At 35.8% G+C, this 22634-nt stretch overlaps 6 protein-coding genes and 1 long non-coding RNA gene across 10 annotated transcripts; 1 reads left to right on the top strand and 6 right to left on the bottom strand.

Moving 5' to 3' along the window:
• Positions 1–22: 22 nt before the first annotated feature.
• LOC138337595 (uncharacterized) lies at positions 23–394 on the bottom strand. The gene is made up of 2 exons (XR_011210900.1): positions 266–394; positions 23–129 (listed from the first exon to the last, which is right to left on the bottom strand). It is a non-coding gene; the product is annotated as an uncharacterized lncRNA (long non-coding RNA).
• A 72-nt stretch (positions 395–466) lies between these two features.
• LOC101254317 (uncharacterized) lies at positions 467–4334 on the bottom strand. 2 transcript variants are annotated; one of them, XM_069287536.1, is made up of 3 exons: positions 4199–4334; positions 2613–4075; positions 467–1016 (listed from the first exon to the last, which is right to left on the bottom strand). In XM_069287536.1, the coding sequence occupies exons 2-3, from the start codon at positions 2845–2847 to the stop codon at positions 703–705; spliced, it is 549 nt and encodes a 182-aa protein (XP_069143637.1). In that variant the 5' UTR covers positions 2848–4075; positions 4199–4334; the 3' UTR covers positions 467–702. The 2 variants fall into 2 exon arrangements, with proteins under 2 accessions (XP_069143637.1, XP_004244226.1); XM_004244178.5 differs by lacking the exon at positions 4199–4334 and having other exon boundaries at positions 2613–4150.
• A 1-nt stretch (position 4335) lies between these two features.
• Positions 4336–5057, top strand: LOC101246737 (uncharacterized). The gene is made up of 2 exons (XM_004244319.5): positions 4336–4596; positions 4682–5057. The coding sequence occupies exons 1-2, from the start codon at positions 4336–4338 to the stop codon at positions 4862–4864; spliced, it is 444 nt and encodes a 147-aa protein (XP_004244367.1). The 3' UTR covers positions 4865–5057.
• Positions 5058–6566: 1509 nt separating this feature from the next.
• LOC101254922 (uncharacterized) lies at positions 6567–7180 on the bottom strand. The gene has a single exon (XM_019214965.3). It carries the CDS (start codon positions 7178–7180, stop codon positions 6674–6676), a length of 507 nt encoding a protein of 168 aa, XP_019070510.1. The 3' UTR covers positions 6567–6673.
• On the bottom strand, positions 6567–10023 carry LOC101255513 (cytochrome c oxidase copper chaperone 2-like). The gene is made up of 2 exons (XM_004244182.5): positions 9898–10023; positions 6567–7988 (listed from the first exon to the last, which is right to left on the bottom strand). The coding sequence occupies exon 2, from the start codon at positions 7974–7976 to the stop codon at positions 7710–7712; it is 267 nt and encodes an 88-aa protein (XP_004244230.1). The 5' UTR covers positions 7977–7988; positions 9898–10023; the 3' UTR covers positions 6567–7709.
• Positions 10024–11370: 1347 nt separating this feature from the next.
• On the bottom strand, positions 11371–17779 carry LOC101254615 (probable hexosyltransferase MUCI70). 2 transcript variants are annotated; one of them, XM_004244179.5, is made up of 10 exons: positions 17558–17779; positions 16800–17325; positions 15432–15671; positions 15084–15297; positions 14858–14967; positions 14452–14651; positions 13335–13438; positions 12232–12419; positions 11955–12154; positions 11371–11814 (listed from the first exon to the last, which is right to left on the bottom strand). In XM_004244179.5, exons 2-10 carry the CDS (start codon positions 17056–17058, stop codon positions 11605–11607), a joined length of 1725 nt encoding a protein of 574 aa, XP_004244227.1. In that variant the 5' UTR covers positions 17059–17325; positions 17558–17779; the 3' UTR covers positions 11371–11604. The 2 variants fall into 2 exon arrangements, with proteins under 2 accessions (XP_004244227.1, XP_010324362.1); XM_010326060.4 differs by having other exon boundaries at positions 16800–17320; positions 17558–17769.
• A 1149-nt stretch (positions 17780–18928) lies between these two features.
• On the bottom strand, positions 18929–21924 carry LOC101255220 (glutamyl-tRNA(Gln) amidotransferase subunit C, chloroplastic/mitochondrial). 2 transcript variants are annotated; one of them, XM_010326062.4, is made up of 2 exons: positions 21325–21924; positions 18929–19473 (listed from the first exon to the last, which is right to left on the bottom strand). In XM_010326062.4, exon 1 carries the CDS (start codon positions 21755–21757, stop codon positions 21335–21337), a length of 423 nt encoding a protein of 140 aa, XP_010324364.1. In that variant the 5' UTR covers positions 21758–21924; the 3' UTR covers positions 18929–19473; positions 21325–21334. The 2 variants fall into 2 exon arrangements, with proteins under 2 accessions (XP_010324364.1, XP_019070523.1); XM_019214978.3 differs by having other exon boundaries at positions 18929–19431; positions 21325–21874.
• Positions 21925–22634: the final 710 nt, after the last annotated feature.

The raw sequence follows: 22634 nt of genomic DNA, 5'->3' as shown, positions 1-22634 counted from the left end.
AAATAATCAATGCTAGGTGGGCTTTGAGTAGAACTTATCCACAATATGTTTTGACAGTTTAAGAGTATCTTACAGCCTGTATGTCCATTATCTACAGAGACATAATAAAGTGGAGCACATTTTTTTGCCCTGTAGGTATATCAGAGGGATGGACCAATTAGTTTTTTAAACATACTGTTAATGCCATGTCAGCTGAGAATTATCATCCACATATCGAAGGGCCTGATATACCATCGTTACAGAAATGACTTACATATATTCTTACCATTACACGAATGCCCGGATTTGCTGCCATGAATTGCAGCTCTATCAAACACAAATTTGCTATCAGCAGTCGGCAAGGTATTGAACAGCCCAGAAAACTCTAGCAGTGAGTACCTGAACTCACAAAACCAAAGATTACTGAAAAACATATATAGCATATGTGCTTTGCCTGTGATAGTTTTGATGCTACGGGCACCAAATATTCGAGTTTTTAATCAAAGCATGAGTAGTATTATGCTTTGTTAAAAGCATTTATAAATAAAAAGTGAATTTCTAAACATGAGAAACGATCAACGTAACGTTTAAGTAAGGGGAAACACACAATGCAACCCAACTATACAGGAGCATTACTGGTTTACTTAAACCATCGCCGCACTAGAGGGTGAAAGGGAATAATACGAGTAAATTCCCAGATAATATATCTATATATGCAACATTTTACAAGAATTTTTCTATGGAGGTGGTAAGTGTTGATTTAGGAACTGCACCAATGATTGCATCTTTCTTCTCTCCATTCTTGAATATCATCACGGTTGGGATGCTTCGGATTCCAAATTCGGTTGCAATGGAAGGACTTTCATCTGTGTTCAGCTTTAAGCATGTAAGCTTGCCAACATATTCCTTCGCTAGTTCATCAATGACGGGGTGGATCATTCGGCATGGACCACACCACGGAGCCCAAAATTCAACCAGTACAGGTACAGTAGACTCAACTACAAGTGTCTTCCATGTTTTATCACTAACAGTAGCCACTGCAATTTCCAAGAACTGTGTTAAACCAGCAAATGATGCTAACTATAATGATTAATGAGAAATCTACAACAGCAATTCTCTCCACAATTAACTAGACAGGAAAAGGTTGTGTATCCAATTCTTTAAAAAAACTAATCATATTATGGAAGCTAAAGAGAAAAGTTGACAACAGAACTTCCCATTTTCCCAACTAACCATGGCTAATATAAGTACATAACTGGTGCAACATCTACATCTCACACAAAAGGTCTTAAGCCATGGTGAAACATGAAGATTCCGCAAGGCAAAGGAAGCACTGATATGACCAACAATGTTTAGGCAGTAGCTTCACATGCTAGCAACCAATATTCAATGAATTCTTAGCAGGTAAGTGAAACTATGAAAGCAACAAAGCTTTGAGGGTATTATACCATAGCGGCCCAATGACATCTTTTACACTTTATTGAGCTTATTGTCTTGACAAACTAGTTCGCTTATATAAATTGTTAAAGAGCACAGACCAACATAGTTCTTTTTATAGCTGAGAAATGCCCAAGAGTCAGTGGCGCATGGTTCAAAATTTCGTGGATATAAACCCACCCACTGCCCTTCTCCACTTAAATACCATGCATACAATGCTATTAACTGCAGTAGGATGCAAACCATTACATGCACCTAACATACTATTTCCAATAGAAAAGGAAACAAAGTAAACAAGCAAACAAGAGGAACTATGGAAGAGCTTAGCGCAGGGAACATTACAAGGGTCTTGTGGGAGATGTCAGGTGGTTGTGAAAGGTGAAGGAGCACATGAACGATGTTCCCAATATTTTTACACGAAGGATGTTTCAAATGTTTTGCATTCTCTTGTTTCCTTTCTTCTCTTTCGCAGAGTATCACAACATTATTCTTGTCTCTAAGACTCCTAAAGGACATCTAACACAAGTAATCGACATATTACTAGTGGTTTTCCGGGACAAATTCCAGTTATACTGACCTGAGAGCTAATCCAAAGTTATTAGCTATGTGCACAAAACAACAAACGGCAACTTTGAGGCTCTTACTTGCCTTCGATGTATCAGGATTTAAACACGAGGGAAGAGAAAACACAAAACTTGAGCATTTTCTTCCCTCTCTTTCTACGGAAAGTATCCAAATGTTCAACATTTCAACTGAGAGAGTAATAAATGACAAACACCAGCTCACTATTCAAGGAAAATATAAAGCATACTCTGTTCTCAAATCTACCAACTCTCGCACACTACATAAATCTAATTCAATTAATAAGGAAATTAGGCAAGCAAAGTAACCAACACCAAAATACCGATACTCACAAGCAGAATACAAGGAAAGACACACATATTGTTCACAGATTTCATTTCCCATTCCAAGTAAATATACCTTGAATGCGAAATAACTCAAGTTATTACTATTACTATGAGAACTTATTATCTATTTAGAACAGATGAAACTAAAAATTAACTCATCTTAATAGTAGAAACTTCCACCGTTAACACAATTCAATTTCCTGGAACTGAGTTTTCAGCTAAGGCATAAAGGAGCATGGAGAATTTCAATATAAAGAGTAGTAACAAATACTTTCAGTTACAAAATACCTTCCACGGCGGTATCCTGAGCTTCGCAAACGACTCGTCCTCCTCGGGGAATGATTTTAGAGCATGAGCTAGTGGATACAGATGAGCGAATTGGCTGGATCTTAAGGCCGCTGAATTGAGAGAAGCTAACAGAGAAACGAGGACCGGAGAAGGAATAACCGGCGACCTGAGCAAGCGATGACGACGGCAGCGCCGATGCGCGTGGGACTGTAATGGTTTCCAACACAGCAGCCATGGAAAGAGAAGAGAGAGATAGAGAGTGTGTGTGGATAGTGGGAGAGATGGGGAGGAGAGCGAGAGCGAGTGGATATTTACACAGAGATAGTGAGGTCTGTGGCTGAGGCGAAAATAGTTTGGTTATTGAGTTTTTTTTTTTAAAAAAAAGGTTAGCTAATGTAAGATATATCTTAATTAATTACTCTCTTCGTTTCATAGTTTAATTTATAACGAAATTTTAAAAAAAATTAATTTTGAGATTTTAATTTAAAATTTTATTAAATGTATTAAAATACTCCTTAATCTTGTGGTCATAAATATGCTACGTAAAAAGTTAAAATTAAAATGTAAAGAGATCATTTTTTTTTATAAAAATTAAAAAAAAATACAAAAAGAATATGAATTATGTATTTTATATTAAAATCTTCAACTTAAAAACGAATTATGTATGACTATAATAAAAAATTTTCATATGATATATATTCCAAATTAACTACGTTCCACTGTATCGGAGTTTGGTAATCGAGTTGAGTGGAGTGGAGCGGATGGATGAGGAGTTTTGTGTCTCTATCATCCACGTGCTCTCAGTAATGTTGTTATACATTTTTATTTGATTTGGGCCATTAGATACTTGGGCTGATTACCGTACTCCTAACAGGCCCATTTTAAAGACATTCTTTGAGAAAATAGCCTAATTTGTCATGTACTATTTGATAATTGGACAATTTTATTCTCTGATAATGATTCTCTTAGGATAATCATATCCCTTAATAGGAAATAAAAAGTCTCTTTTTTATATTTCAACTTCATGATTTTCTGTTATAGTTAAAAGTTATGGAGTAAATTTTAACTTCTATTTTATGGCAAAAGTATGAATGAACTAAAAGTCCAGATGAAAAAGTTGAAGCGTGATAGTAAGTATCTCTTTTATTTCTAATCAAATATTTCAAATTCAAATCTTAAAAATAAAATCAAGTTTCACTTTATTCCAAAGCAAAATTAGTCAGACTTTAAAATAAATATTATTCGGAGGAAACAAAACGAAAAGAAAGTGTTATTGGAGTTGGTAGAAAAGGAGACAAAAAGTGTGAATAATCCATTGGGAAGCACAACCTTTAGGAATCAATCTCCCATACCATCCTCGTGTAGTCAGAGTACTATTAGCACAAAGACTTAGAACTTAGAACCTCCCACCCAACATGCCCATTATTATTCTCCCTAATATAAGTATATCACCATTTCCACACCTATAACAACGGCACCAATTAATACTTTTTATGCGATATTAAATTTTGTATAAGTAATATCGTATTAGGTACGAAAAAAATTAGTATATTCAGGTAGTAGGTCAAATGGAAGTTCAAACGTACCGGCACTGGCCCTGTGGTTGGGTCTGTCTGTTTTCTCTGAATGGTCAAAAGTTTCAACTCACGTTTTTATGAATAGAGACAAATTCAGCCCAAATCAATATTGGAAACAGTAGCTTAGCAGCAATAACTCCTGGAAAATGCCCATGCATTCATCTTCTTCGTCTCTTTCACGGCGCCAGAAGCCTAATAACAACAATGAAAATGGCATTAGCAAGTCTATGTCGGCAGAAGAAGAAGTGAAGCTTGCAGCTCTTGCTATCAGCTTTAACATACGGCTCAGATCAGCAGATATGCCTTTCGCCATGCAAGCACATGCCCTTCGTTACGCCAGAACTCTTCTCCTCCAACCTGTGAATCACCGTCCTAATCCCTCCCTCCTCGCTCGCTCCCTAAAAAAGGTGAGTGTGATTCTTCCAATCTAGTTTTCAAATTTGAGTTCGAATTTGAAAATTTGACGCCGGTGAAACTTTTGTGGATTTTTAGGAGTTTGATTCGATGTATGGACCGGCATGGCACTGTGTGGTAGGGAAGAGTTTTGGATCGTTCGTGACTCATTCACCTGGTGGATTTGTGTATTTTTCACTTGAATCGTTCTCGTTTCTTCTGTTCAAGACGGAGGTTCAGTTGATCACTGAAGCAGTAGTACCAACACCTGCTGCCCGCTGATTGGTTGCTGCAGCTGGCGGAGACGGTTGTTGCTTGGTTGACGCCTGTCGGTGGTTAGTTTCCCAATCTCCATTCTGAAACAGATATAGTTGCGAACTTGTTTTGGAGGTAATTTCACAAGCTAATTATGATTGTACATAATACTATTGATATTTCTCTAAGAAAAAAAATACATGTAGCACACTGTTTCCTATTTCTAAGTTCTTTCATCTTCGAATACATAATTCAGCAATATCAATGGTGCACTAATTCCAATTGAGATGGTTCCATAAAGCTCAACGTCGCTCTAGACAACACTAAGTCATCTAATAGAATCTTACTCTGCTTTAAGACAAGTTTCTTTCTCTCCCACATGAACTGCTCTACCTTGTCTACATCTTCCGGGGTGTCAACACCATGAGTCTCATGGTCAACTTTTTATCACCTGAATACAGGACGAGATCCATCCAAAATAATAAAAACACTGATAAATTAACCGGAACGAGTAAACGGTTAAGTCAAGCTTGCAGATTTAGTACCTTCATCTATTATCTCAGGTTCAATAAGAGGTTCATCTCCTTGTATGTTAACAACAATGTTACATTTCTTCCCAAGCTTTTGAAATGCTTCATTACAACGCTCAGTTCCTCCAATTTAATAACTGAGCATTAGCAATCTCACCGACTGAAATTCTCATAAGTAGCAAAATTTAGGATTAAGAAAACGACGGATGTTCTGTTTACCATTTCTACATGATTCAGAGCTCATTATTACTTCAGCACCAAAACCTTGACAGCACTCTAGCTATCTTTTCATCATCTGTCTGAAATTCTCTCTTCCTTTTCTATTTTCTTCCAATAGTTCGACCTATCCATAAGTAGCAAAATTTAGGACTAAGAAAATGACGGATGTTCTGTTTACCATTTCTACATGATTCAGAGCTCATTTTTACTTCAGCACCAAACCTTGACAGCACTCACATATCAGCATTTGTGATTACTACCACCAACTATTGCTACTCTTTTCTTTCCTATTTTTCTTTGTCGAAGGTTGGGGTTGGGGTTACGAGAAGTAGTCAAGTTATGTGAAATGGAGACGTACCAACATGATCCAATGTAGCAGCAAGTTTAGCCTGTTCCCATGCTCTCTGCAATAATTCCGATGACCCAGCTCTGAAACCTGACGGATTGGACAAGGTACGCACGAGAACTGAGAACGGCGGCCATTGCAGCTCCTACAGCTAGACCATTTAGGATTTATGATTTTAGGATTTATGATTTTGAAGAGCCAGACGATGATGAATGGAGAGTTGAAAAAATTATGGCAGATCTAGTTTTGCTAGCTCCATGTTCAATTGAATAGGAGGTGTTACAACAAATAGGAGTAGATATTGTATTTAAATGGCTATAAAGGTCTTATTAAATGTGAAATGAATTACTATTAATTATAAATTAAGTATCACATAAATTATAAATTAGAACCGATACAAATGATTGATAGAATAGATAACTCTGTATCCAAGACTGCTCAAACCTAAAACCTCTTTAAAAGTTAGTAAATTAAAATGTGCTCTCTTATCTGTATTGTTACATCTATAATCTTAATTTGGCACAGATTTAGAGAGTAAAAATTATAAGAAATGTAAAAATGTGATGTTAAATTTATTTGCATGGAATATTGAAACTAAAAAGTAAAGCAAATAATGCAAATTGAAAATGTAACATTTGGAAAAGAGAACGAACCAATTACTTTGATCAGCAAAGCAAAAATACACTGATACTATTAGCCTATAGCAAAAGAAAAAAGTGCAAATCGGACTTGGTCCAAATTTCAAGCTGTATAAGCGCCGCCGCCACGGGAACCACCACTACGGCCGCCGCCACGACGGCCATAGTCATCGTCATCCTCATCAGAATCATCATAGCTTCCATACACATCATCAAATCCCTTCGATTCATCATCATCAGAATCGTCAAAATCATCTTCATCATCAGAATCGTCTTCGACATCTTCTTCCAGATTAGGACGTCTCATGCTACTGGTCGATCGGCTTCCACGAAGCTCCATCAAAGACAAATCAAAAACAGGCAAACCGGAGCCGATACCAATCGGGAAGTTCCAATTCAGAAGAAATTCATCCGCATTTGACACACTCAACTTTTTACTATCAGAGAAATGCCCAGTCAGAATCGACTTTGGTTGAAATTGAGGGGAAATGATAGATGAGCCTACAGAGGCGGCGGCGGTGGTAGCTCCGGGGCGGAGGAGCTGACGGTGAATGATATTTTGGAGTGAAGTTTTGTTGGTTAAGCTTTGAAACCTAGATACAGCAGCCATGGTTGCTAAAGCTGTTTAGCTTCACTGAAAACGAAAGGGTTTTATAAGGGTTTAAGAGCTCTAGGGTTTTGGAGGGTTCTAGAGATTTATTAAAAAAGAAGGAATAGTAGACTTATAAAATAATTTTAAGCTGCCGGCGAATATATAATTTTAATATATATTTACATATCAAATATAATAAATTCAATGTTTTAAGAAACGACTATAGCTAATAACAAAGATAAATATAACTAACACACAAAATTGAACAAATATTCATAGGACAAATATGAGAGATAATAAGAGATACAAGTAATACAGTAAAAGCCAAATACTGTTATACAACATGAAAGATATAAAAACGAAAGCAATTTGTTTCTTAAAAAAAACTATGCCCTGTTTATTCTGAATATGTAAAAACACTGTTTTTGTATATTTGATCAGTAAGAAAATAGCTAACAAAATTTTCGTAATGATAACATGTATTGGACATTCTACATAAGTATATTAGCTTTCTTCTTTTTTTAGAGAATTAGTTCTGTAACCAGTTTCAGACGTTGAAGCCTTCAGCTCGAAGGCATTTAAGATGAGCTTCGATCCATTTCTCACAAGCTGATTCACCGTGTTCAACAATGCATTCATCTCTCACCTTTTTAGTCTCTGGACAAGCACAGCAGATCTTCTTCTTTGGCTTTGAATCTGCCGGGACTGTAGCGGGGGCTAACTTTTCATCTTTTGGAAGTTGTGACGAAGATGTGGTTGTTGAAGTGTTCTCTTTTGATACTCCATCCCCCAGTTGCGATGAAGCACCACCCATTCTCAAAGAAGGCTGCAAAGAGTTGGGAAACAAAAGATCGATGATAGCTATCAGATTAGCATTATAATCAGCCAACAGAAGGGCAAAAGATATTCATACACCAAATCGTGTTAATAGAACCAGCCTTCCGAAAGACAAAAACTACAACAAAGGTAACTATCTTCTTTTTTTGATATAAGTAATGAAGAATATTTCAGATGGTAAACTTGTACTGAGGCAACGAAAAGAGATTACAGATTATGCAACTCCTTTGTCGTGCCTAACAATGCATGTACGTTATTTACAAGAGACAAGTTGCACCAAGAAAGCTAGTAAAACAACACATCTCTGTTTAAGGCCAATTATCTACGTCCTTAGCCTCGAAAAATTGTACTGTTCCTTTCCAGCCAACAGTCCACCAGATGACATGTGGTATAACGTTCCAAAGTTTCAATGGACTTCTTGTTCAGACTCTTTCTTTTCCAGCAATGCAGTAAACAACGGTCACTATCTAAAGTAGTGAAACCTACAAACTATAACCTTGTCAATCAGATATGCTCCCCTACCAAAAATGTTACCCACCAATTATCATTTCAAATTAAACTTCCCATGGTAACACTTTAAAATGATCAAACTTCTAATGACGCACGATGAATTGAGACAGAAAAAGTGCTATGAAATCCAATTCAAATACCTAACCACCACACCACCCATAAGAAGAGAACATGCAAGAGAGGAGAATACAAAGCCATTACAAGAATTTTACAATCTTCTGCAAATTTTCTTCTCTTTTTACTTCTTTCAAAGGGAACGCTCTAGAATCTACAGTACTTTTGCCGCATCTTACTGCATTCCAGTCATCAGAAAAACACATCCTATGTTACCTACACCAGTAGTAATAAATCTTAGTCTTTAGTATTCTTAAGTATCACCTCTTCTTCGTATTTTCTCCTTATTCAAGAGCTATTCCAGCTACTATAAGTAATGAAACTTTCTGCGTATCAACACACGCTCTAAAAGTTCCAAGCAATTTCAATAAACAAGGCTCTCATATGACATGATTTCTTCTTTCTACCCCTCCTTATTTGGCACCGTTTCCCAGTTAACATCTTTAAAACAAAAACACTTAGACACTTATCTATGTCTGCATATTAATATCTTCTAATCCTTCTACTCTCCTCTTTCCGTTACTTTGTGTAAATCACAGCAAACAAAAGTAGGGCTAATGCAAATTCCTTCAACAATATAAGAGACCTTCCGTTGGATACGCTACTTCTTATCACAAGATGTACTGTCCATCCAGGTCTGCATGATGCAGTCTAGATGCCTTCATCAAGTGAAATCCTAATAAACACAAATAGTACGCGTCCTATCTAAAGAACTTTACACTTCTGACAAGTGACAATACAACTACACACCGAGGCGGATCTATAGGATGAACCTCTCGACACAAAAATCACATTTAAACAAAAAAATTATGTATATATAGAGATTTTGAACCTCCTAAACATAAGATTAGAAGTTGACTTAGTAACTGAGAGCGTTCAAAATTCACCTTGAGGTTCCTAGTTAAAAATATCAAGCACTACATTTTTTCAATTTTTCGAATCCCTCGCTAAAGATCCTGGATCCGCCACAGACTACACAAACACAAACACAAACTGACACTGACAATACAGAAATATACAGCAATTGACACACAGTACATCATATAATAAGTATAAAAATCAGTAAGAAGATTTCATTACAGTAATCCTTTAACTTGTGAAGCTCAAATAAGCATCTCAAAAATTGTCTCTAACCCTAATATCCAAAGCGACGATGCAAATAAAAAAAATAATCAAGGATTTAAGCGTGTTACAAGAGATAATTGATTGAAAAACACCATGTAAGAGCAGTTGTAATCGGCAAAATAAACTGAAAATTCATAATTTTTACGTACCTTTAAGTTCGTTTTTTTCTTCTTCTTCTTCTTCTCGGAGAAGAGAGGGTTTATGAAAAGGTTTATGTGGACAAATTCCTTGCTACGTTTTACATCAATGGCTGCATTTATTGGCCTCGAGTTTATATGAAATGACAAAACAGCCCCTAAGTTTCCAAATAGACACCCCCACCCCTACTCTTTGTGTTATTACACAATTTATGTTCGCGTTGAAACGTGGTGTGTAAATTGCGTTTCGTGCTTGTACATCTTACATTCTCGGATGTGGTTTTATAAATTACGATTTTTTAAATAAGTCTAGAATGTGACTTGTGAGTTACGCTAATGTAATTTGAATTTTACATTTTACTTCTCGGTGCCCACCCCATTAAAAGAACTAAGAAATTAATTGAGAATAAAACTTATCTTTTACTTTTATCTTAGTCTGATTGTTTAGAGTGTGATTGCCGAGTCACTAAACGAAGTCCTCTGTTTCTTCCGAAGGTATCTACCAGCAATGAGAAAGAGATAACTAAGTACTAAATGAAGTCCTCTTTTTCTATCGGTGGACCAACAATGAGACATAGATGACTAAGTGACATGGAATATGACAACGACAACAACATATTGTAGAGGTGGAACCAACGACCCACTATTACTAACCTATCTATATTTACATGCCGAGCGATAGTCAAACGGGAGTAGTGTGAATGTGAGACACCAGCGGAATGATCGGCCAGAGAAAGGCTAGGGCTGCTTCCTTCCCATCACGTCCCTTTGAGTGTATAAGAGATATAAAGCGACTGTAGAGAAAAAAATTTGTGTCAAAATGAAGAAAAAAATGTGAATATTAACATTTTCTTTATGTAAATTTGTCTCGCCTTGGTTATATAGTTGTTTGTACTTCAATGGATTCAAAGTATATATTAACACATACATTTGTTACATTTATATAAGGTCATTTATAGTCATGAAAGTCGAAATAGTAGAAAATTTGTTTGACCAAAGTGTGGCGCATATATTACTAACTGTTTTTTTAATTTATAGAATATTAATTAAATCATATAATTTATTTATTTATATTATTTAGTGATAGTATTTAGGGAAGTTTTAAATGACTTATTCTACTGGTTATTAAAAAAGCATGTGTTTCCATCATAGCAAACTTTTTCAAGAACAAGTTGCGGACACTACCACATATTCTTTTCTCCATTTGGTGGTCTAAGTTTACAACATTACTGGAATTTCCGTGCAAATTCAAATTTAATCAAGCTTCAGATATCAAGTTTTAATATAGATATCAAATATCGAGTAAAAACCATAAAGAAAAAAGTTTACAACATTACTATCCTGCACTTGATCATCATGGCTAGAGGTAACACTAAATTCTGCTACAAAGTTAGTTATTTGTATGCATATGTTTCCGTCTATAAATTCTAATAGCAGTGAAAACGAGGGTTCAGTAGACAAAGTCAGAAAAAGGGCAGTGAAGTCTACAAAACAAGAAATGAGCAACCTATTATTTAAAAATTAGTGATATCTACAATGTTAATTGAATTGATATTCACAACCTCAAAGGCAAAAACTAATTTCTTTCTTCTCACATCGGACAAGTACCTATCAAAATTGTCCTAACCTTTTTGTTCAATCAATAGTGAGGAACAAAAACAGGTTTGTATAAATAGATTCTTCTCTTTTTGCTTCCCAAAAAAATGAAAGGCAAGAATATCAAAATGTAGTACTGCTTCCCTTACTCCCAGACCCAACTTTACGATGTCGCCTTGAGTTAGACTTCCTTTCACCTTTTCCGCGCTTTGGAGGTCTCCTTACTGGAGGTTTACTAGAAGAACTATCACGAACCAAAGCCGGTGGAGGATGTGCACGACTTCTCACTACTGTCATGTGAGCCCTTTGCTCCAGTAAATCTCTGTGGTATGCCTGCATAGATTTGGTATATGCTCTTTTACTATGCGAAAGTATTGTATGTACTGAACAGCAAAAATTAAGGCAAGTAACTAAGCTAAACCGTAAAACATTGTATCCAACGTAAGGGGGGATTTTCCCTTGTGGATGGATACCTGTATCACGAAATTTCGCCTCTCACAATCCAAAAACATGTTGACGTTCCAGCTAACTTTTGCCATCAATTTGTCCCTGACAGTGGAAAAGCTCAGTTGGTCCCTAGAGGTAAAACGGTCAACTTCATTGAACCACAGACAGGTGAACAGATTTGTGATGGGAATATGCTCCTTTATAATAACACATCCTTCGGGAACATCTGCAGAATGTTTAATGAGCTAAGTAAATTTTGAGAGCGAGTGGTCAAATGAAGACAAGGTGTAAGTGTGGACTCACCACTGGTAATAGGAAGCTTAGCCTCTGAATATGCAGTTAAACCTTCTTTCTTGTAGAAATCAATTTGGTGGTCGATGGATACATTATCATACTTCCCTGCAGCTTTATTAGCTTCAGCTTCTTCAAAGACGTCAAAACGTCTATAATGTCTTGAAATAGCAAAAGTAGCATTCTGGCGCCACAAGAATCTGACATAAAGGAATAGGAAAGAAGAAACTCATAAAGTTATAGTAGAGGTGAGATATCGCAACTAGAAGGGTACAGGCCAACAAGAGAATGAATCATTTATTCGGCTGCCGTACACACTACTAAAACAAATAGAATATGGCCATGTTGAAGAGAAACTATACCGCAACAGGGAAAAAAAATGAAAATAAACTACCAAACTGTTGCGCCTCTCAAGGTAATCCTCAATAACTCATTGGTCATTGTCTAAGGGGTGGCATCATAGGGAAACCCTAGGGCTGCACTATCCTGCCTAATAAATTCTTACAAAATGGTATGTACAAAGCACATTCAAGGTGCAACCCACAAATAAAAGATGGGTACCATCATTGCATTGACCGTTCATTGCTCAATCCTTTCACTACTACAATCATTTGATCAATACCTAAAATGAAAAGATACAAGTATGTATATTATTTTTTCTAAGTATGCATCTTATCCTTTTTCACCTTTGGAAAATCAACCTCATCATTGATAAAACCCCTTTGAGTTGGCATATAAAATCCAGGAAATACAAAAAAATCAGCAACAACAATCGGGTTTTTAGATGATGCAGACTTCATCAGCTCCAACCCCCAGTAATAACCCTGGAAATATCAGCTTCACCCCATAGCTAACAGCTTAGCACTAGCGCTATCATAAGAATAGGAAAAAGTGATGTGCATATAAGATGAAAACTATTATTGGGAAGCTTAAACGAAAATGAATTAGATCTATTACCAAATAAGAAACATGTACAGTAGCTAGCCATTATTAAAAACCGTTTTCCCTTATTACCAATAATAAGCCATTGCTAGAACTTAATAGTAGAATCTCTCCAAGCACAAGGCATTCCAACCGGCATACAAGGACACAAGAGTCAGTAAAACCAAATGTACCTCTCAAGAATCTGGTAGGGATCCACAATGAGCTGAAGCTTTCCATCTATCCAAATAGAATAGCGGACATTAGGAAAGAGCCTATGCAGTAGGAGCTTAGGTACCTGCCACAGATACATCTCTTTCAACCAAATCCATATTCATATGTTCTACTTCTAATCCACACTTCACATATGAAAGAGTTACTGTAATTATACGCCATGAAAGAAAAATATAATGAAGTCAATTCAAATTGAAAAGGAAAAAAAAAAGAAAAGGTAAAGACATTGCATATATTCTATTAACTCTTGGCATGTAGGTTTGTTCTCTCTTCTTCTTTTTTTCTAACTCTTGTAGGTTTGTTCTCATCACCATATGTGAAGATAAAGTTAGACAGTTACGTTGCCATAGGGCTAAGGTCTAGTGGTAAAAGTGCAGTGCTGATGTGTCGTTTAGGCACATGTAACGGGTTTAAACCCTTCTGTAGACAAAAAGCTTGATATTTAAGTGGAGAAGGGTAGAGTGATGGTCCCAATTTCCCACCGAGTTTCGAACCATGTGCCTCTAGCCCTCAGGGATTTCAGATTATCTAAAAAAGAAGTTTAAATTACTTCGGCAGCATGGCCTCAACCAAAAGAAAGTCCCTCAATCTGCTGACAATCATTTCCGGGCAGAGGTGTAAAAGACTAACTTAACAGTGATTGGGATGCTATACTACAGAGTCCCACAATAGATATTTAATCTTAGTAAAAGGCAAAAGAAATATATGATACACCCCAAGTTCATTACTTTTCTTTTTCTTTTTTTTTTTGTTTCCTACATACAGCATGCTTAGAATTTAGTGTCTTTTCATACCCAGATGCCACATCAAGCACTCGCATAACCTCAACTAGTCAACCCCTAAGAAGAAAGAAGATTAGAGAAACAACAACAAACCCAGTGTAATCTCATAGCTGGGGTCTGGGGAGGGTAGGATGTATGCAGGCCTTACCCTACCTTTGTGGGGTAGGGAGGTTGTTCCTGAAAGACCCTCAGCTTATTCCAAGCATGGTAGGAAGCAGGTTAGAGATCAGGTTTAAAATTTGATAGAAACCATGATTGAGATGGGGGGATTTAAAAGAAAACTATAAGAACAAACCTTCCCATTGCGTCTCGCATCAGAATAAGGCACATTGCGAACAAGAATAATCCTCCATAAACCAACCCTATTTCTGCTATCCAAGAGGCTAGAGTTCTTCAAGGATGCTTCTGTTTCTTCATCAACAAACATATAAAAGGGAACTTTTTCTCGTGTAGTTTTACCCCAGTTCTTTGGCTGTTGAATCACGTCATAATTTCCTGTAGAGCATTTATGTAGATATAGGTAAGGGATATCTGCATTTGCTTTATGCTTATAAGGTTCACAGTGCTGTAGATAGATGATTGTGGTTTTGTTACTAGCCACTTCTATCTTGGCTACATTTTCTAATCCTCTTTCACCTTATACTCCTAGATTATTAATTAAAAATAAAAAGATGAAACTATGGAGCATAGCTATAGAGTACCAAATATGGCTGATGCCACAATGACATCATGGAATTGCTCCATCTCCTTTAGATCCGCCGCGTCGATGTCAAACCCTGTTCTATCACCAGGTCTACAACCTTGGACAAATCTGACCCAAATATATTAGGGATGAGACAGAGAGCAAATACTCTGGAAGGAGGACAAAAAACTAAAGCCAACAACAATAAGACAAGTGATTGTGTCAAGATGACAAGTGCAACTTACCCACAATGCACAGTCATTGACTCTTTTATTTCAAACGAAGCATTCCTCTCCGCCAAAGAAGGGTACCCACCAAATGCAGAACCCCTATGAGGTTCAGTCTTCATGGGAATTTGCTCGTGGAAATAAGTTAAATGCTGAAGCCCGGGTGACACTGACGGGACTCTAGGCATACGCGCTATTGCTTGATCCACAGGAACGTAGCATACAGGACATGCTGAATGAAAATGAAAGAGAGCACAACCCAGATTTACACATTATGTGAAGTGCTGATCAAAGCAAAGGATATAATACAATATTGTAAAGCTACGAAATAAGATAGGGTTGGAAAAAGGTGAATTTTACACTTACGTCGAGGCCCAATTCGCCTCCTATCACCAGGTGGAGGAGGAGGAAATGCAAAATTTCGACAAGGATCGGGAAAAGCAGTGGAATCTTTAGTCTGTATCATAGACAAAGCATGGGGAGGAGGAAGCTGGGCATTATGCTCACCGCATACCACAACCTTCCCAGGCAATAATGCAGATAGATGGTATGTGCTGTTTTCAAACCACTCCTTGAAGTCCAATTCAGAACTCCTTGATGCATCCTCTGATAATCGCAAAAACTCTTGTAAGAAAATCAGGAAATCCATCTCATAACAAATTACAAAAGTAAGTTCAATACTAAATAAAATGCAGTATACAAGTGATGATGGTTTTGCCACTTCTCACGAAGAAATAAGGCTAGCACGACATTACCATGCCTTCTTTTTTTCTCTTTGTTGGACATGAAATAGATCGATACTCCAATGATGCTCCAAAAGAAGAAAGACAAGTAAGAGTGAACAAACAAATCACTGTAAATCTATGATTGCAGTAGTGACACAAATTAAGTGCATTTCTGATTTCACAGCTCAACAGGGGATAAATAACTACTCCTTTTGCTGCAACGCCACCCTCAGAGAAAAAAAAACTATCAAAGTTTTTCTTTATTATCAAATCATTATTCCCATTAACAGCTGTAGAACTTTAAGCTTATAACTTCCAAATAGGACCCTTACAGAGAAGACATGCTAATTTAACTAGATAATTTGTACGAACTAGAATATCTGTCTTTCCATATTTGTTTTATTATTTCACTCCCTGTTTCAATTTGTTTGTTTTACTTTCCTTTTTAGTCGGTTTCAAAAATCATGTCTCTTTCCTCTTTTGGCAACTATTTAGTTTCAACTCTCCACCTGGCATCTTTAAGACCACAAGATCAAATGACATTTCGGGATAGTACGAATATTTTAAATTTAAGACCACAAGCTTCTTGACTTTTTTAAACTCCGTGTCAAGTCAAACCCAACAAACAAACTGGACAGGAGGGAGTCCTAAATTTCATGATGATATTAGGCTACACCAATAGAGCTGGAGATCAAGAACAAAATTTAACACACTTCTCTTCAATACATTAGACGTTACAACACCAGAAGCCAACATAGAGCAAAAGTCCATTGCTCTCATTATACAGTCTAGAAAATGACAGACTTCATTCTATTAAAACCAACATTTTCATTTTAATTGGTCGTTCCCTTCACCTATCCACAATATGCATTAGGTCCTATTAATAAAAGGTATTAGAGCATGCACTCCTCGCAACCCATCAGAAGAAATAAAGCTACTAAAGTTTAAAACTTAAATACATCCCTATTCCAGACAACAAAGAAACCAAAAGGACTTTCAGGAAACGGACCTTTATTAACCATCCAAAATGCTGTAAGAAAAGCCAAAAGTGCAAACGCAGCTAAAATCAGCATTCCAACTTGTTTTCGCACCAAAAACCTGAAAATAGAGGGAAGAAACTTTTCCTTCTCTCTGTAAGTAGAGAGTGATATCTTTGAACCTTTACGCGAGACAAACGAATTACTGTGAGAGTACAGAACTCCATTCTGTGCCAATTGCTGCAAAGACCCATCGCTTACTGTACGAAGGCCCAATGACCACCCAGTCATTGTTCCTCAAACCACAAAATAACAGCAACAATCATCTCTTTCTTCCTTCTAAAAACCCTTTCATTCACTATACTCCCCAACTCTTCAGGCCTTCGCAACTTAAAAATTCCTCCTCCAAGGTAACACTGTCTCACCTCCTCATCACCCCGAGATCCCCAATGTTGACGTACTGAATCAGTATAAATATCCTTCTTCTAACACAACAAATCCAAATCCAATTCTATAGATCGCCAAATCAATCAAAATCCAATTCACTATACACCTATACTATAACCAAAAAAAAAAAAAACATCACAAACTAACTCCAACTCCAAATTAAACAATACTTCCAAAAAAAACATCAAATTGATCTCAAAACACAACGGAACAATTAACTAACCAAAAAATTCAAAAAAAAAAATTCACCATGAATAATGCAGTACAGAATTCAAATCTGGACAAGTTCCAGCAGAATAGATCAATTCAAAAACGGAGAAATAAAAGAGGTTTAACGATTTACCTGAATCGGACAGCAAATTTTTCTGAGAGCTGTAAGAATCCAAAATAGGGCTTGAATTTCGCTTTTTTCCGTTCGAATTACCGGAAAAAAGTTTCCTATTTGGGGGTCTGATTTTATAATTCTCTCTCTATACGACTCGGCTTTTTTTTTTTTCTTTTTCTAGTATTTCGTCCCCTTTTGTCTTTAATTAATTTTTTGCTAAATTTGATGATGAAGTGTAATAATATTATTTGTCTAGTACTATGATTAAATTAAATCATATGGATATGAGGATATTCCTTTTTATTTTTTCTTTATGTTTTATATAAGTAATTTATATTTAAGAAACGTTTGTTTAATAGAGTGATATATATTTTTGTCTTATTAATATATTTAATCATAATTTATAAGTTGATTTAGTTTGATAAAGTTATTAAGTGTTGGTACGTTTGTCAGATGTTTATCATTTTATTAAATGGCGAATTGATTAGAAGAAAATGTTGAGATATTAAGTTAGTCTTATTGAAAGGAGATATTTTATCAATTAATTATTTTGAAAAAGTAAAAAAATTTAAAATATTGAATTTTTAATTCATCTAATTCTTAATTAATAGAGGTAAAATAGTAAATTCATTATGTTAATTATTCTTTTTTTTTTTAATATATGAGTCAATTTAAAAGTAGACAAGTAATTGAGGACGGAGAGAGTAGGTGATAAATAGAGCTATCACTTGTTATAAGAGTTGTTAATTTGCATGTGTAAAATTATCGACAAGGAAACTAAGGCCTGTTTGAATTTAACTTTTGGCTTATTTTTATTATTTTAACTTTAATAAGCATTTTTTAATTTTATTCAAACACCTAAAATAATTCAATTCAAACGGCATCAATTCCAATGCACTATTTAATGTTGTTTTCTTTTGTCGTGTCTTTAATTACCGTCAAATTTTCCTAAAAAGGGAAAGCTATAAATATCCACAATTTTTTCTCTATAGGTAATAATATCTATAACAAAAATTAATTGGTTGCTTTAAAATTGAATAGTGTGAAATTTTAATGAAAACTTGGATGATTTGGAAAAACGTTTACTTCTATTATTATGTCATTGTAGAAGGAAATAACAAAATTTTATTTATTGATAAATTGTTGTCATTTCTAACACAATCACACGATACAACGTGTTGAAGATATGAAATATGTTGAACAAAATGAATAGAATTTGAGTCATACTAGGACTGGGCTACTAAAAATTGACTAGGCTGCCATGTCGACCACTACTCTTGTAAATTATTTTATATTGTAGTAAAACTCTAAGTATAGTAATCTAGTCGACTTTTAATAGCCCACTCCTGTGACTCTTAACACTAACATTTAACAGTTATACACAGTTGATTGTACCACGTTGTTCAATATGTTCCATATCCTTTAATCTTCAACACAAGGAAACTATAATATCCATTTAGTTACTAAATAAAAAAAGTCAAACTACAAATAAGAATGAAGCAATGAAGTTTTTTTATCCAAACATGAAATGGAAAAAAGTAGTCAAGTCTACCACTATTTTGAAGAGAATTTTGCTTTTGTAATAATATGGACTATATTCATATAAGTAGAGAAAGAAAAACGAAACTACCAGTACTAAATTCAACTCGTAAAATTGTAATCGAATTGATTTATGTTAATTCTTGAACATTCTCTCCTCTCCCATCTCTAATGGCTTCAAATTTCAAGATGATAGTGCTTGTGATGCTTTGCAGATATAGCGATAACTGGAAAGGGCTGTTCAAAGTCTTCTGAGATTCCAACTGATCACATTTATCAGTAACATTCTTTGGATTGGGAAGGTGAATGTCAATGGCAATGTTATTCTCCTTTGGAAAGCTGTGTGTATCAGTCTGGTAAATAGACTTGATTTCATTACCAAAATGAGCATGGAACTGTACAGATGAAGAGAGGGTGTTGACATTACGCTAATGAGCATGAAACAGTGTGAATGTTGGACATTGGCTAATGAGCATGGAACAGTACAGATGAAGGGAGGATATGTTGGACATAACGCTCCAACAGCCTCCTGGCAATGTAAAAGTAACTAAACGGGACTAAACCAGGCAACAACTATAATAAAATTGTATGATTGGAAAGTGATAGTGGTTCTCCAGTCAAGTACTGAGTTTGGCTACTCTCCTGCTTTGATATGGACTTCTTGAATCACCTGATCTGTCTAACTAGTTGTAGTCTATTTCTTTTGGATGGGATTTTCCATTTAAGCAGATGTAAACTTTCAACTTCACAGAACTAAGAACTAACAAATAGCACAGATAATTTGAGGAGTTTCTATTACCACTTCAAATGATGCAACATAGAGAGCTATAAAGAGAGTGAAGACCTATATAACTTCCACAATAGTATCATAGAGTAGAACTGCTCGAAAAAATCACTTGATGAGTACTTGTGCTGATGGTTGAGAGATTCAAATGAGTGTGTTTCCATGAATATGGACACTGTTTTGACTTAAAGGACGTGCACAAGGTGTTGTAGCTTGATAACTTATGAGGAACATGATTCACTTGAAAAGATTCAAGCATGAGGTTCTGTAGCCTGACAACTTAGATTGATAACTGTGAGGATAGGATACTTTCAAGCTCTAGCAATCGTATTCAACTGACAGTTGTACGATTACCAAAATTGAATGCTTACCAGCAAGAAAATAACACTTAACCAACTCCGGGAGTTTTGGGTCTTCAAGATCAACTTTGAATGGGAGGACATCTAAGAGCCAGTTTGGCCAAGCGGTTTGGAAGCCCAAATTACTTTTTGGGAGAAAGAAACACCTTTTTGGAAATTTGCGATGGTTGGCCAACAAGCAGTTTTAAACCGCTAGGCCAAACCAGCTCTAAAATAACTAGTTAACCTTCAGAGATGGTGAACACTTCTTAGGACACGACTCTTTCCGACCCATGATAATGATCCCCTTACTAGAGGTGTATAACATATAACATGACAAAGAGTTAAAATCACGATTAGTGAAGTCTCTCTGGTATTAATGGAGAAGGGTAAAAATAGAACGCATAAATCATCCACTATGAGTTTCGAAGCTGGATAATGAAACCTCTTTGAGGCTAACTTTTCTTTTGTATCTCTAAGGTTGATTCCTATTTCTAATGCAGGAGTGATGGTGTCTTGGATAAGTCGCGACAACTCTCTTCTTTGCAGTTGTGGAGATGTCAATTGAAACCATAATACTTTCATTTTGTCAAGATTCAGAGGAGCATCAAGGAACTGCTCAATACGCCCCCGCCTTTTCTTCTTGAGACTTTAAATGACCAAACTGAGATGCAAAGCCTTAAACAATGATCAACGATATCTCATGCATTTGCTTCAATTTTTAATATTTCAAGTGTTAATGTATGGATGATCACTTGAAAATAGCTATCGTGAATTCTTACCCCCATACATAAGCAATGCCTACTAACAACTAAATAACATATCAAAATTCTAATCACGATAACAATAACAATAACATATTCAGTAGAGTCTCACAAGGTAGAAAAAATCTTTCTAAAGACCCTCCACTCGACTCGAGTATAGCAAATCAAAGTAGGTAAATCCAATTTGCGACCATATATGAAATACTTTGCTAAGTTAAGAAGTTTCAATAGCACAATTCGATCGGGTTTTTTCAAATTAGCTCATAATTAATCGAGTTGCATGCAAGCTGATCCAAACAATTATACATTGCATCAAAATACATCTTGGAAAGAAAAATGGAGTGATGAAATGAAAAGTACCTAAACAACGTCACTCCTTATTGAGGACTTTGGGAACTTTGATGTAAGGGTCCTCAAAGCTTGGCACAGCAGAAATCAATTCTTCTCTATTCTCAAACTTCTCCGGTACGTCTCCACGCAAATTATCTCCTTCAGTATTTGCTCTAATCGCTGGCTCAATACTCTGTAAATCAACAGCTTGAAGTTGTCCAAACCAATCTACAACTTGTCTAATTTTGGGAGCGAATTCTTCAATTTCTTGTGGATTGAGTGAAATTCGAGCAGTTTCAGCCAAACGTGGAACATCTGGAGGTTCTAGAACACTCGATTTCACGGTGTAGCTTCGAAAAGCCACTGGTAATCGGGAAATGCGATTTTTACTGAAATTGAACAAGGATGTACCATTGGCAGTTCTTGTTGGTTTCAGATAATGCAAAGCACTGATGCTTCCCATGGATGGCGTTTGGAAAATGAAGACGGTGAGGTAGGCGGCGGTATACGGTGGCAGACGGCGGAAGACGGCACCACTGTGAGAAGTCTAGGATTACCAGATTTTGGAACAAAGGGATTTGGGCTTCAGATATCAATCTTCATGGGCTTTGGCCCATTAAATTTTGGGCTGAAATCAACTAAGCTAAGGGGCAAGTGCACAAATAGCCCAAATTTTTAAGAATCTTAAAGCTATATCGAAATTAAAAATTCAAATTTACGAGATTAAAGTTGAAAGTTTTGAGTCTAAAGTTTGATTTTTCGAGTCTAACTACGAACCTATATATACGAGATTGACATATTGTATTACAGTTCAAACTTCAGATGTTTGAGTTTAAAATTATATTTAACAATCTTCATCATTTTTGAATATTAAACTACAATTCAAACTTCAGATGTTAGTTTAGAATTAGATTTGACGGTCTTTATCGCTTTTGGTCCAAATGTCATAAAGTTGAAAGCTAATTAAGCCTAATTTCATATGTAAATGGTTGAAGTTCAACCTATTTGTCTTTAATTCATTAACTACACTTTATTTCTTGGTTGATATATTATCAATTGAAGTCTAATGTTTTTTATGTCATACAACAACTCATAAATTAGAAAATTTAAGTTTGTTTTTCTTCTTCTATTTTTTTTTAAAAAATGGGGGTAGGAAAAAAGAAAATAGGGAGGAGATTGTGAGATGGAAAATTGTATCTACACGAAAATTCGAATAGTCATTGAACCGAGTTACTAAGATTTTCCCATTTAAGTTTTGTTTTTATCAACTTACTATGGAGTAATGTCCTTTGAAGTTAATCTCTGGTTATTTAAACTCACACTCAAATTTGAAACTCTAT

Source organism: Solanum lycopersicum, chromosome 7 (genome assembly GCF_036512215.1).
Source record: "Solanum lycopersicum chromosome 7, SLM_r2.1".
NCBI lineage: Eukaryota > Viridiplantae > Streptophyta > Magnoliopsida > Solanales > Solanaceae > Solanum > Solanum lycopersicum.
This window is presented reverse-complemented; position numbering and strand designations above follow the sequence as displayed.

Bases quoted from the DNA above. Each gene is read 5' to 3' on its own strand.
- LOC101254317 (XM_069287536.1), bottom strand. From the start codon at position 2,847: ATGGCTGCTGTGTTGGAAACCATTACAGTCCCACGCGCATCGGCGCTG. The intron at 1,017-2,612 runs GTATTTTGTAAC...TGGAAATTGCAG, and splicing joins TCAGGATACCGCCGTGGAAG to TGGCTACTGTTAGTGATAAA.
- LOC101246737 (XM_004244319.5), top strand. From the start codon at position 4,336: ATGCCCATGCATTCATCTTCTTCGTCTCTTTCACGGCGCCAGAAGCCT. The intron at 4,597-4,681 runs GTGAGTGTGATT...GTGGATTTTTAG, and splicing joins TCGCTCGCTCCCTAAAAAAG to GAGTTTGATTCGATGTATGG.
- LOC101254922 (XM_019214965.3), bottom strand. From the start codon at position 7,180: ATGGCTGCTGTATCTAGGTTTCAAAGCTTAACCAACAAAACTTCACTC.
- LOC101255513 (XM_004244182.5), bottom strand. From the start codon at position 7,976: ATGGGTGGTGCTTCATCGCAACTGGGGGATGGAGTATCAAAAGAGAAC.
- LOC101254615 (XM_004244179.5), bottom strand. From the start codon at position 17,058: ATGACTGGGTGGTCATTGGGCCTTCGTACAGTAAGCGATGGGTCTTTG. The intron at 15,298-15,431 runs GTAAGTGTAAAA...ATTTTCATTCAG, and splicing joins GAGGCGAATTGGGCCTCGAC to CATGTCCTGTATGCTACGTT. The intron at 12,420-13,334 runs GTACATTTGGTT...CCTTTATGTCAG, and splicing joins CCCTACCAGATTCTTGAGAG to ATTCTTGTGGCGCCAGAATG.
- LOC101255220 (XM_010326062.4), bottom strand. From the start codon at position 21,757: ATGGGAAGCATCAGTGCTTTGCATTATCTGAAACCAACAAGAACTGCC.